Below are 14,624 nucleotides of genomic sequence, written 5' to 3'. Positions count from 1 at the left end.
GTCGTTATGCCAATTCCCAATCCACTTCCTGGTCGTTGCGCACTCTACCCCCTACCGTCTGTCTGGGAGGGCGGAGACTATCACATGCTTCCTCCGACACATGTGTAGCCAGCCCACCGCTTCTTTTCACCTGGCAGCGCGGACTCTCACTGGGAGAGTGTAATGTGTGGAAGGTCACACTACCTCTCCCAGATCCTTCCCTTGCTGTGCAGGCGCCCCGACCGAACTGTAGGAGTCGCTGTTTACAATGACCAGGACCCACCCAATGCCGGCTTCCCACCCGCTAACACTGCCAATTGTGTTAGTATGGACGGTCGGCCAAGCCGGAGGCACCACAGCCGGATTCGGTCCCACTGTCTCTGTGGTGGTAGACAGACGCTTAGTCCGCTGCGCTACCCGGCCGCCCCCCGTTTTTAGTGCCTTTGAGGTGCTTTGGTACCATGAGGTGCAGGCATAGTCGTAGTACCCTTGAATGAGTGCTCCTGTTAGAGTCTTCAGGATATTCTTGTTTACCAGAGAGGAGATCTGGTACAAGAATCTTGTTCGTTGGTTGACTTTTTTTATTACATTGGATGCCATCTTGTCACAGGAAAGATTTGCCTCTAGGATGGAACCCAGGTATGTAATTTCATCTTTCCTTGTGACAATCTTGTCACCCACTGTAACAGAGAAGCTGTTGGTCTTGCTGAGTTTGTTTTTTGATCCGAAGAGAATGGACTCTGTTTTACCCAGGTGTAATGATAGTTTGTTATCAGCAAGCTAGGTGCAGATTCTGCCGAGTTCAACCTGTAAGTAGTTCTTGTCAGAGACCAGCAGGGCTGAGTGACATGTAATTTGCATAAATTAGGAACAGTAACGTTCTTAGCAGCAACACTGGCCTAGCTGTTGGATAATATTTCTTTAAGGGTTGGGTATTGTGAGTTGACTCGCTGATTACCGACGCTTATCCGTATCACTGAGGGGAGCAGGGATTTTTTTTAACTTTATTTACCCATGGATGTTCTTTTTCAGCAACACCCTGCTTCACACTCATACAGTTCCACACATTCACACCTGGGAGCCGCTAGGGTACTTCAGTGGTGGGTATTGAGGGAGGGGAGAGCTTTGAATGGCTAACATTCTGGTCGCAAGCCCACTTCTCTAACCTTGAGTGTTAAGCCAGTCTGTTAACAGGGGCCTAGACATACAGAACCACTGTCAATTTCCAATGTACTCAAGGCAATGACGTATAAAAGGCAATGACACATAATATTGCTAAAGAGGTCTATGGATGGCTAATTGACTTTTTGGAAAACCACAACTTTTTCTGGCAGACAAACTGTCAGTATATAGCAACAGTGTCTATAGAAGGACACACAGCCCAGGGGCCTTCTCTGGGCAAAATAATGGATCACAAGATCGTTGAATCTCTCAACAACGCTTTCACATCAAACCCCCCATCCCCCCAAAACAACATTTGCCCTTTGGAGGGTTGGCATGGACCCGGTGTCGTCTGAGGACACTGCTCCTCCTGGTTGTCAGATCAAATGACAGCACTCCATGTTCCCTTCAATTGGAACAGTCAGTCAGCCAGACAGCCAGTCAACCAGCCAGCCAGTCAGTACGTCAGTCAGTCAGTCAGTCAGTCAGTCAGTCAGTCAGTCAGTCAGTCAGTCAGTCAGTCAGTCAGTCAGTCAGTCAGTCAGTCAGTCAGTCAGTCAGTCAGTCAGTCAGTCTGTTAGCTAGCCAGTCTGTTAGCCAACCAGTCTGCAATTCAGCCAGCCAGTCAGCCACAGTGCCCAGTGAAAGAAACACACTACTAGCATCAAGACCATTTCACATTGTATAGAGCAGTTCTCCTCGATGTGGGGTCTGTGCGGAGCCCCAGGGGTCCTTGAGGAGGTTTCAGGGGTCCCCCAGAAAAACAGGGAATAGTTATATTTCACTATTTCTAGAAGTTTACCTAATGAGAGAATATACTGTATAAGAGTGACTATTTCTATCAGTTTACCTAATGAGATAATATACTGTATAAGAGTGACTATTTCTATCAGTTTTACTTTCTCCTCTATTGTCTCCTCAGCTACAATATAGATAGTAGTGGAGTTCTTACAACACATCTTCTGCAGCCCAATGTGTATCAGTTTCCTTGAAATGAGAAGGGTTGAGAACCATTGGTTTTGAGCAGAGCCATTTATTACCAACAATAAAGGTAATAAATGCCTCTGGTTCAGAGGATGTTTTTCTGAGCGGAGAAAGGTGCTTGGACTGTGGTTGTAGAATCTTACCTCATTAAATAGCAAATCTTCAGCCGGGTTCTTTGGCAGTCGTCGCCTTGGAAGCCACGGTACGTGGGGTTGGGGTTAAGGACATTTTGTTTCTTGAATTTAAATCAGAATTACTCAAATGTCATGTATTTCATGTAGGCTACAAAGCGGGGTTCACAACTCACTTTTGATGCTCCAAGGTGTTTAATTGTGACAAAAAATAGCAGATACAACGTTTCGACCCTTCCGGCCTTTTTCAAGTATGAACACAAACAAAGGTTATTCTATAACCCTAGTTATATGAGTATAGCGAGCGCTCTGCTCTATTGGAACTATCCCTTTAATCATACTATCAATGAAAAAACGTTCTCCACATGTACGCACCTACTCACCTCTGCCTGACCACACCCACATCCGCTCCTATAAAAGCGGGGTCATGGCCACACAATCAGCTCCTTCCCCAGTCTTTCACTGCCAAAAAGGGAAGACCGTGGGGTCCTCAGTGAGTCAGAGCAGAGCGCTCGCTATACTCATATAACTAGGGTTATAGAATAACCTTTGTTATAAATCGTATAGCTTTACGCTCCTCTATTGAAACACAGGAGCTGAGCAGAGCGAAAAGCTCGACAGATGTACCCGCTGAGGCCCCCTACAACCATCAGAATACCGGGGAGGATCCGAGCCCCCCGGCCCCCCCTAGCGGGAGGGGGGTAAGGCCGACGATGCGGGGAATGACCTGTCCCTGTGCCACGTAAGCCTCCATTGAGGGGAAGAATGGGCAGACAACGCCTGCCTCCCTCACAGCACGGCGTTGCCAGAGATTACCTATCATGTCATTGGGAACAGGTGCTACGGCGGCCGCCATGAGCTCAGGGAACAAGGCGAGCAACTCCCCTTGCACACCTTCTTCCACGTCACTCGCGTCCCTCGCGTTCGGGAGGCTGCACATACTGTCTCCAAAAGATAGGCGGGAGCCAGCATCCGGTGCGGCAGATAGCAGGGCATCTCGTCTCCGGGGTGGAGATTTTAACCCAGTCCCGGAGCACGAGGGTCCCCAGGAAGACGTAGCACTCTCTGCCACTCCCCGGAAGGGAGTGTCTTGTCTCCGCTGGGCCTTCGAACAAGAAAGCCCCCACCTCCTCCATGTAATCCTCAGTACAGAACGCTTTATTTTCTCGAAAATTAGCGAGAGAGAAAAAACAAAGATACAATGTCAAAGCAGCTCCTTTACCAACTAACTACTTTTAGCACTAAACTAAAGCGTGGGTGTGGTCAGGCAGAGGTGAGTAGGTGCGTACATGTGGAGAACGTTTTTTCATTGATAGTATGATTAAAGGGATAGTTCCAATAGAGCAGAGCGTAAAGCTATACGATTTATAACAGGCAATTGCATCTTTTTTATACAGGAAATGAATAAATTAGCTATCAGCCCTACCTGGTGATCAGGGGCGGTACCAAGATTTTCTTATACATTTTAGACATGATTTTGTAACAATTTATCTTTTACATTTGAAACTTTTTAGAAAACATTTTCTAGAGAAATATATATAGACACAATTCATTGCATCTACAGATAGGCAACAGTGTGTAAAGTACTTTTTTGGACCCGGTCCACATTTTTTCTCTATGTATTTTCATAGAGACAAACCCCTACCTTTGAATATAGTAACAAAACTTCACCCAAAAGTCAACAATCATGTTCAACAATAGAATTATATTCATTTTTTTTTTTTTAAGATTAAAAAACAACAGTGATAAAGGGGGGTAAAAAGACAAAGTCACCAAAAAGCTGCCATTATCTGGTCAAATGAACAACAGTTGAAGGTCATAGCTGAGTGCATTCTTGGAATACATCTTTTGCAGGTCAGAGATTCCTCTCCTTGCTACTGAAACATATATCTAGGAAACAACACCTTATGCCTGTCTGCTGTTGGCTTCTATAAATCTGTTTCCCAGTTGTTAATCCATCCATCCTCTGAAGCAAAATAAACAGCCTATCCTTCCTGTACTACTGTGTATGACTATATTTACATGCAAACAGAATACTGGATACTGCAGCTTGTATCCCGGTTAAGGTCTTAGACAGGGTAAGGTGCTAAAGAGCGGACATTTAACAATTCAAATGACCATCTTCGGTCAAACTTACGTGATGTCATCAGATAGAAAGTCTGGAGCTGATGGATATCCTGCCTCATTTTAAGCAGAGATGATGGTAAACTAAATATCTATATAAATATATACATAGATATAAACATGAATTAACTCTTGGGCACGCACGCACCCACGCACGCACGCACGCACGCACGCACGCACGCACGCACGCACACACACACACACACACACACACACACACACACACACACACACACACACACACACACACACACACACACACACACACACACACACACACACACACACACACACACACACACACACACACACACACACACACACACACACACACACACACACACACACACACACACACACACACACACACACACACACACACACACACACACACACACACACACACACACACACACACACACACACACACACACACACACACACACACACACACACACACACACACACACACACACACACACACACACACACACACACACACACACACACACACACACACACACACACACACACACACACACACACACACACACACACACACACACACACACACACACACACACACACACACACACACACACACACACACACACACACACACACACACACACACACACACACACACACACACACACACACACACACACACACACACACACACACACACACACACACACACACACACACACACACACACACACACACACACACACACACACACACACACACACACACACACACACACACACACACACACACACACACACACACACACACACACTTGCAGGAGCAGAGCCTGTGGCCAGTTATATCTCTGGTCGATGATTGATGATGTGTTTCCATGAAGTAAAGGACTGGTACTAGGAAGTGACTCTGCCCCAGTTCAGTAGAAGACCATGTGGCGCACAAGAAAACAAAACACTCCAGGACCACCAGCTCTTCACGTGAGACTAATTACATGCACTACATGCAACACAGGAATACTGGGAGCGCGTCAGAGAGAGGGGGGGGGAGACTGGGAGAGAGAAAGAAAGAGAAAGCCAGTGTGAGAGACACAGAGAGAGAGAGACACACACACACACACACACACACACACACACACACACACACACACACACACACACACACACACACACACACACACACACACACACACACACACACACACACACACACACACACACACACACACACACACACACACACACACACACACACACACACACACACACACACACTTGCAGGAGCAGAGCCTGTGGCCAGTTATATTTCAATACTGGCTACGCGTCTTGCTCGCCCTATTGGACCAGCTTGTTTATACCTATTGTATACATTGAAAGTATTTCTCATGCACATCTATCCAGCCACGCCCACTTCCGGCTACACCCTGGTGTCCCCGCGGAGTTAGGCCTGGAGGCTGCGTCTTCATGGGGCCACCATCCGATTCCTCGCCCGGCGTGTCGGGCCTAGCAACCCCGACCCCGCGAGATGCAACTGGAGGAAGAGAAACGGCAGTCCAAGCTTTGTTCTCTCTTCCCCAGACGGACTAAAGGAAAGCAAGGGAAGCGCTTGGTGCTTGCCGCACGTCACAGAGTTTCTTCAGACCGGCGATTCCTCGGGAAGAGTGACCACGCGCGGTGGGCGGTGGCGAGCTCAGGTGAGGCCTGGCATTTGAGGCTGTCACTGTCGCCCATCGCACCGTTTAATCGGTAGACATGAGCACCGGACAGCCTGTATTATATTCCGCTTGGCGCGCTCAGGTTAAACCCCCCTGCCCCGCGGAATGTGTACGTGGCAGTCAATGTAAGAATTATACTGCTTGCCTCTCCCAGTTTTGTTTGATTGATTGATTGAAAATTGTATTAACAATGCAGTGCGGCTCAGTACACACAATTGTTGCGGGGCGGACGGAGAATGACTTTCGTCTTGTTTACATCAGGGTCCCCCATTTTTTCATTGTTCCCAACATTGTCCGCAAGGCGTCACGCAGCACATCAAGGCTGTACGACCCTTGACCCGTGCCACGATGGAGGTTGCGGGACCGGGCTAAAACGCCTGTGATTCCCCCCCAACCCCCCGTTTGCATATGTTTTTGTTCAATAAAGAGACCACTCTTTGAAAGAGCGGAATTTTTTGGTTGAAACAAACGTGCAGTAATTTCACTCAAACGTGTTTAATGTGTGCCCGAAACAAAATGACAAGTGGGCCAGGTTACCCTTTCTGATAAAGAAGTGTAAACGGGTGGCGATTGTCTGTCTTGTGAAATGGAGCCGTGGTGGCTCTTGTGTGACACGTTTTTGAACAACGTAAGCTCAGAGCCCACAAATGATGGTTGGTTTTTCGTGTGGAGTTTTCAAGCGATAAAAAGGCATATGCATCGCGTATGTTTTTCACTTATAAACAACACAGAGCTAACACTGCTCATGTCAACACTGCTCAACACTTCCGGCTTCGACATGGGTGGTCGCATTTTACCCAGCTCCCGTAACCAACGCAACAGAACAACAACAAAGTATTTTGCACATTTTCTACTTTCCCTCCTGTGGATTATGAACTTGTACCTGAATTCACCACTCAAACAACAACTCCAGACAGAAGTGGAGGGTAGCGAAAACGTAAATCAGCAGTCCCATTGTGACTTCTATTTGTTAACGGGCATGGAGAGGAAGCATCCAGCCTTCGGAGCCACGGCTATCCACACAGTACTCACAGCGAATTCGGAACGCAAGAAATTACCCCCGACAGGCAAGTTTGATAGGAAATCAATGTTTCTATTATATTTGCTCATGTTGGGTGACATACACCAGAACCCTGGACCTGTAATGACACGGAACCAGAGACGACAGTTAGGTCTGCTGACCCAGGAAGCGGCAGCTAGCATCGCTAGCACAACAAGACAACGGCTACCTACACAGACGGTGGCGGCTGGCGACACGATCAACGGCAACATTCCTCCACTACCACCTCTACAAAAGGCCACAGCGAGAAGGAATGAACCAGGGTTCACAATCGAGGCGCCCAGCCTCGATTGCTGGTCTCTGACAAGAACAAGTTGCAGGTTGAAAAAACCCTCAGCTCGGAACTAGGCAAAATCTGCATATGGCTCGCTGATAACAAACTATCATTACACATGGGCAAAACAGAGTCCATTCTCTTCGGTTCAAATAACAAACTCAGCAAGACCGACGGCTTCTCAGTTACAGTGGGTGACAATATTGTCACAAGGAAAGATGAAATTACCTACCTGGATTCCATCCTAGAGGCAAATCTTTCCTGTGACAAAATGGCATCCAATGTAATAAAGAAAGTCAACCAACGAACTAGATTCTTGTACCGGATCTCCTCTCTGGTAAACAAGAATACCCTGAAGGCAGGAGCACTCATTCAAGGGTACTACGACTATGCTTGCACCTCATGGTACCAAAGCACCTCAAAGGCGCTAAAAACAAGATTACAAACATCACAAAACCAACTGGTCAGACTTCTACTTGACCTTACCCCTAGAACCCACCTCACCCATGCCCACTTTGACAACCTAGGATGGCTTAGAGTAGACGACAGAGTACAGCAACTTGCAATGGGCCTGGTCTACAAGATACACTATACGACTAAGGTACCCATGTACATGTCAAAATACTTCCCAAAGGTCAGTGAATACCACGACCACAACACCAGAGGAAGCTCAACAAATCATGTTAAACCCAGATTCGGCTCAAACAAGGGACTAAACACGTTTTGCAATTATGCCACATCAATGTGGAACGCCCTACCCAAAGCTGTAAAGGAATGTGAATCCCTACCCACATTCAAAACCGCTCTTAAATAGCACCTACGGGAGGCTGCAATTCGAAACTGGCCACTGTAAATGTCCAAACCCCCCACCCCCACCCCCTCCTAATAGACAGTCTCCTCCCCACTGCATGTATATATTCTCTCCCCGCCGTATGTATATTTCTCTCCCACCCACGCACCCCCTCCAAATGTACAGTCTCCTCCCCACTGTATGTATATTTCTCTCCCACCCACCCACCCCCTCCTAATGTACAGTCCCCTCCCCATCATATGTATATACTCTGTCAGGATCTATGGGTAACAGTACTGTATATTTGAATATCGTATATGTCACAAATGTAACAGTACTAAATACCTGTATGTCCCTATGCCATAAATGTCATGTATGTTGAGTATGTCATAAATGTCAATATGAATTGAAAATGGGGGACCCTGATGTAAACAAGACAAACGTCTTTCTCTGGTCTGCATCCCCTTAACAATTGTGTGTATTGAGCCGTACTGTATTGTACCCATTCTGCAATCTGTTAAATAAAGTTTTCATTCATTCATTCATTCAATTAATGTCAAGACAAAGACCTGACAAGGGTGTGGGTAATGAGCGAGAGCTTTGCCAGGTGCGCTCGTGACGTATGTATGTGGGGTCCCGCCCTGGGGTCCTCAGTGTCAGATCAGATATTAACATATCCTGCTCGTCGCAGGGGGGGGAGGTTCCCAGTCAGCCCCTCTAAGCGCCCCCTGTGTGGCTCATGGTCAAAGGACCAGTGCGTCTCCTCCAGGCACGGTCGAGCCCTGCTCTCGCTAAGGATCCTGTCAGCCTGGGTTAAAGGAGCAATCCTCTTCAAGGAGTGGATGTCTCCCCGGTATGCCAGTGGTCACACGGCGTACCGGACTCCCCCCCCCCCCCGCCTGGTACACCAGTTATAGAGGGGCGGTGATGTCAGGGACTCAGGACTCATCCTGAACCCCCACCTACCAGTCAACAATTCGTTAGAATGTGGAACTCGGTGGTCCTGACGAAGGGGAGGTGGTGTCACAAACAACGCCTGGGGGAGGACACGTATGCTGCAGCTTCGTTGACCTCACCAGGTCCCTTTGGTCGGGTTCTAGCTCATGGACCTGACAGAGAGCCCTGTTTCTCGTGCGGTCCATGGGGCTGGAACCTCCTCTGCATCCCGTCGCTAGGTAACGGGCAGGATGCCTGGTGAGGTAGACGTGGGTTTTTTCACGCGGTCTACTCACTTTGTGCGTTTTTTGGATACTGCACCCTTTTTTGCATAGTCAGTGTTCTATCCCTCCACTCCTCGCTAGGACGAGTGTGAGGGCCAGGACCCTCCCCATTTTCTGATGGTCGTAAAGAGGACCTCAGGGGGTACATTTATCAGGTCTACGCGCCTTGCTCCACCCATTGGTCCAATAGGGCGAGCAAGACGCGTAGCCAGTATCGAAATATAACGAAGGTTATCCTATAACCCTAGTTATATGAGTACTGGCAAGCGTCTTGCTTCGCGGCCCTGAGGACACCTGACTGTTTTTCGGAGCATAGCCACGCCACAGGGTTATATGCGTAGCCGGAAGTGGGCGTGGCTGGATAGATGTAAGGTGCATGAGAAATACTTTCAATGTATACAATAGGTATAAACGAGCTGGTCCAATGGGGCGAGCAAGACGCTTGCCAGTATTCATATAACTAGGGTTATAGGATAACCTTCGTTATATCTCTGGTCGATGATTGATGATGTGTTTCCATGAAGTAAAGGACTGGTACTAGGAAGTGACTCAGCCCCAGTTCAGTAGAAGACCATGTGGCGCACAAGAAAACAAAACACTCCAGGACCACCAGCTCTTCACGTGAGACTTCAGCTACATGCATTACATGCAACACAGGAATACTGGGAGAGTGTGTGTGTGTGTGTGGGGGGGGGGGGGGGGGGGGATGGGTAGAGGAAAAAAAGAGAAGAGAGAGAGAGACAGAGCAACAAACAAACAAACACATACACACATGCGTGCACACAGACATAGAGCAATAGAGAGAGTCATTGATTAGTAGATACAAATCATACAGGTACAGAGGCGGTGGTCAGATGCCATCAACTCACTAACGCTAAATCGATTAGAAAGCTATTAGCCAGATAACATAATGCTGATACAGCAGGTGTTGAACTTCCTGGACAGACATCGTATACGGTTCTACTGTGACTTGTTTACAAGATCCAATAAGAAGACCAAATTATTATATTGTTATATTCTTGATATATTTCTCATATACTGTATCAACACATAGCAACCATAGTTTCTTCCATTGTCATGTACAAAACAATGGTTGCTATGTTACAGGCAGCCATGCTGGAAGAAAGAGAACTACGCAAACATTCTGTGCAAGGCCTCTATCGCTATTGTTTTTTAATCTATTTTTTTTTACTGCAATATGACATACTCCTTTATAAGTTTAAACTTTTTTAAACTAGTTTAAAAAATAAAAAGCATTTTTAAAATGTCCTGAACAGCCTCCCATATTGAGGGGTATAGTATCGGTATGAGGTTTCTTCTAAGACCAACAATACAGTTTCCCGAATGTGTAGCTGAAGCTTGTGAAGTTGATCTGCACTCAGCAGGAGCTCAACATGGAAGTAGTGATGCAGTGGTGAAGGTAGAAGGTGGGTGAACTATGATCTCACAGTAACGTCAATGATCACAAATATAATCACCAATATAGAAAAAGATATACATAGTTACATACACAATTGGAGTTTAGTATTATGGATTATTATTCATGTTTTATAAAGGTGTCGTCCTACAAGGTGGCATAACAATGAAAAATAAATTAATTCATTCTTTCAGTACGAGAGGCTATGTATTCAGTTGCATGTGTGTGTGTGTGTGTGTGTGTGTGTGTGTGTTGTAAATCTACAAATACTGGGCTGATTAAAATGTAAATTAAAAAAGCACTGCGTGGAAGGATATATCATAAGCAGCTTCCTGGCGAGCTCGGTGGACGTGACATACCAGCGGTGCATGAGGAGCAGGGTGCGGGGGAGGTGGCTGGCCTGCAGCTCCCCACTGTCATCTGTGGAGAGAGGCAACATGATGTCAGGGGTGTACTTCGGTACAAAATAGTTCCTACATGAAACTGCTCACAACAAGGTCTGTGGATTATTTTGAGTAACCACTGTCATGATTTCTGGAAAGAGACATTGCCATTGTATTGGAGTGAAGGCAGACATCTCTACAGTTTCTCATCTCCAAAACTACTAGGCATATCACACCAAAACTATCTGGATGGATAGATAGCACTCTGGGTAAAAGCTTCTTCCCCCAGGCCATCAGAGCCTTGAACAATGAACATTGAGAGACACAGAAACTGAACTATCCACACACAAGCACACACAAGCACACACAAGACACGCACGCTGAGCACGCTCACACACTAGCAGCCACTTTAACACTCATGCCGCACACACGCACACTTATGGCCAGAGGAAAGGCCACTTTAAATTAGTAAAACAACAGGAACAGTGTATTGCACTACTAAAGCTACCTAGCATGTCCTATATGCTCTGTAAATACTATGTACAGATACCGAGATGGCACACCATGTTACCTGTTTATTGCACTGTTGTTTTATTGGATTCTATTATATGTTGTACCACTGTAATTTTATTGGATTCTATTATATGTTGTACCACTGTATTGCACATCGTCGCGGGCAAGACCAGCCGCATTTCATTGTATACCTGTATGCCGTGACAATTAAAACTCTTGACTTGACTTGACTTGAAATAGTTTTTATTTTATTTTGGGTGAACTGTCTTTTTTAAACATTATGCTAATAGCAATAGCCATACCATATTACCAGTTAAACTGAGAGACAAAAATGAGAGACCTAGGGAAGAGAACGAGAGAAGGAGAATCATCTACCACATCGCTCACACATCATTTTACATTTCGATATTTGAGATTGTTACACCACTGGTCATTGTAAATATTATACCATTATACCATACCATGGCCTAAGTTATGTATGGTATCAAGTTGTTGATATTGTTGTAAAGAATGTACAGTGTTTGCATGGTGTGAGATATTTCTGTGGATAATTACTAGTCCTAGTCCTATAAACAATGTATGCACCTTATGACATGATTTTATATTACAATGATAGAATTAATAGATTTTTTTCTTCTACTTCCAACTATAAAGCAAAGGCGGTTTCTAGATGCCTTCTAGTGGTGGATCCACACATGACAACAGTAGTGTGTTTGTGATATGTTTCAATGAGCCTGGGTCCCACGATGGGTCTCTCATTTGGCTGACTTCAAAAGTTTAAGAAACCATGATGGTCTACAATTTCAAATCATAACCCAAACCTTAGCTTAAAAAGTTCAGAATTTTGGACTCCTATAGCCCTATTTCCTAACGATGCTGTCAATGGGTAGAGTCCTCTCTATGCTGTACTAATACTGGATACCCAGCTCCTCCTTAGTTAGCCACAAAAAAAGGCTAATGTTAATGTGGCCACTGTAAAGAGCACTTAATCTTAACCATTTCACTACCACACTACAGAAGGTTAACCTTACCGTCTGTAGTGTGGTAGTGAAATGGTTAACCTTTTGTAGTGTGGTAGTGAAAGGGTTAACCCTTTGTTGTGTGGCAGTGAAAGCCAAGGCTTATCCTTCTGTATTGTCGCAGTGAAAGGGTTAACCCTTTGGTAGTGTGGTAGTGAAAGGGTTAATAATACGTCAAACAAACGTCTTGGTTCCGGGTGTGCTGTGGAGTAGGTTTCAGTGTTTAGCTCCACTACTTTACATTAGTTTTGTAGCCAACTAACCCAGAGCTGCAGGTATCCAGCATGGATTGTGTTGAGAGACTCAGAAAACAAAATCAGACTAGGGCCAAATACTAGGACTATGGCCAAATACTAGGACTATGGCCAAATACTAGGACTAGGGCCAAAGACTAGGACTAGGGCCAAAGACTAGGACTACTACTACTACAGAACAGACCTTCACTACCTCGTGTCAGCGGTGTGGCAGTGCATGTCCACTCACCAAAGGCATGGATGCATTCCTCTAACAGAGCATCAAGGGACGCTGCCTTCCCCAGGGCGGACGACCCCATGGTGCCGCGTGGCCGTGCACTGGGGAAGCTCCTCACAGCAGGCAGGTTCATGCCACCCGGGCAGGGGAACACATGGCACACCTCCACAGCTGGAGGTCAGGGACAAACACGTCCTACGCACGGCTCTAATCCAATCAGGAGCTCCCTGGGAAGAGAAGGCAGCCAATGGTCAGTAAGAGTGGTGATAATGAACACTGTTTTCAGTTGTGAGAATCTGAACAGACTAAAATGCTGAGTACATTTCTTATTGGAGGCCTTCGCTTGTGGCCACCAGCATTAGGCTTAATATGATGATTGTGTGTGTGTGTGTGTGTGTGTGTGTGTGTGTGTGTGTGTGTGTGTGTGTGTGTGTGTGTGTGTGTGTGTGTGTGTGTGTGTGTGTGTGTGTGTGTGTGTGTGTGTGTGTGTGTGTGTGTGTGTGTGTGTGTGTGTGTGTGTGTGTGTTGTACGGCAAGCTGTATAAGCACACCAGTGTGAAGCCATATATGCTCAATCTGTGTAGGGACAATTCATTGTTCTCTGATATTTCAGCAAACACCCCCGATGTTGTTATTGTTAATGAGAATAACAGAGAGGTTCTCATCCTAGAAGTTGGCTGCACGTTTGACTACAGTCTAGAGGAAGCCTTTACAACCAAAATGTTAAAATATTAACTGTTAGACCATACCATATCACAACTCGGCTACAACTGTAAACTTTTAATCTTCATATTTGGAAGCCTGGGTCATGTCCATAAGTTGGGTGTTAGAGGCCTTCAGATGGCCGGTCTTCCGAAGAGAAGAGCCAAACAATTAGCAAGATATTGCTCAGTGTCAGCAATTATTGGCAGCCGGGGAATTTGGAGAAGACGCTGCTATCTGTATCCATGAGCTGTGTGTAGATTGTCAGGTTCATCATCCATGTGTGTGTGTAACTTTGGTTGCCATTGTCAATTTGGGCACGACTGTATCAGAATAACCCACAATGTACAAGTGCACTGATAATATTTGTGTCCTTTAAACATTGTCTTTATGTGGACATAAATAAAGATTCTAAATGTGTGTGTGTGTGTGTGTGTGTGTGTGTGTGTGTGTGTGTGTGTGTGTGTGTGTGTGTTTTAATCGAGTTTCATTTAAAATTATGATTTTTGGCTTCCCACAATCATGAAAACAGGATAATCAGGGTAATTAATGATAATAATGATAATGACTTGGATTTATATAGCGCTCTTCACAGAGTCCATTATTCGTTCATACACAGTCATACAGAGCAGACTCACGGAAGCGTGGCGAATAATCAACGCCTACGGCCCCTCCGACCACCAACATTCATTCACAT

General features: G+C 45.9%; 1 protein-coding gene across 1 annotated transcript in view; it reads right to left on the bottom strand.

The window, feature by feature from the left end:
- The window catches only part of rasgrp3 (RAS guanyl releasing protein 3 (calcium and DAG-regulated)), a 69,706-nt gene extending 56,360 nt beyond the window's left edge, over positions 1-13,346 (bottom strand). The window contains exons 1-3 of the mRNA XM_084321212.1: positions 13,238-13,346; positions 11,142-11,259; positions 2,268-2,315 (exon numbers count right to left, since the gene is read on the bottom strand). Of these exons, the coding sequence (XP_084177338.1) occupies positions 2,268-2,315; positions 11,142-11,259; positions 13,238-13,307 (236 nt within the window). The 5' untranslated portion in view covers positions 13,308-13,346. The remainder of the gene's footprint in view (positions 1-2,267; positions 2,316-11,141; positions 11,260-13,237) is intronic.
- Positions 13,347-14,624: the final 1,278 nt, after the last annotated feature.

The sequence above is a fragment of the Notolepis coatsorum genome (genome assembly GCF_963971535.1).
Source record: "Notolepis coatsorum genome assembly, chromosome: 9".
NCBI classification, from domain to species: Eukaryota; Metazoa; Chordata; class Actinopteri; order Aulopiformes; family Paralepididae; genus Notolepis; species Notolepis coatsorum.
Note: the sequence above shows the minus strand (reverse complement) of the source record. Positions and strands in the feature narration are given on the sequence as shown.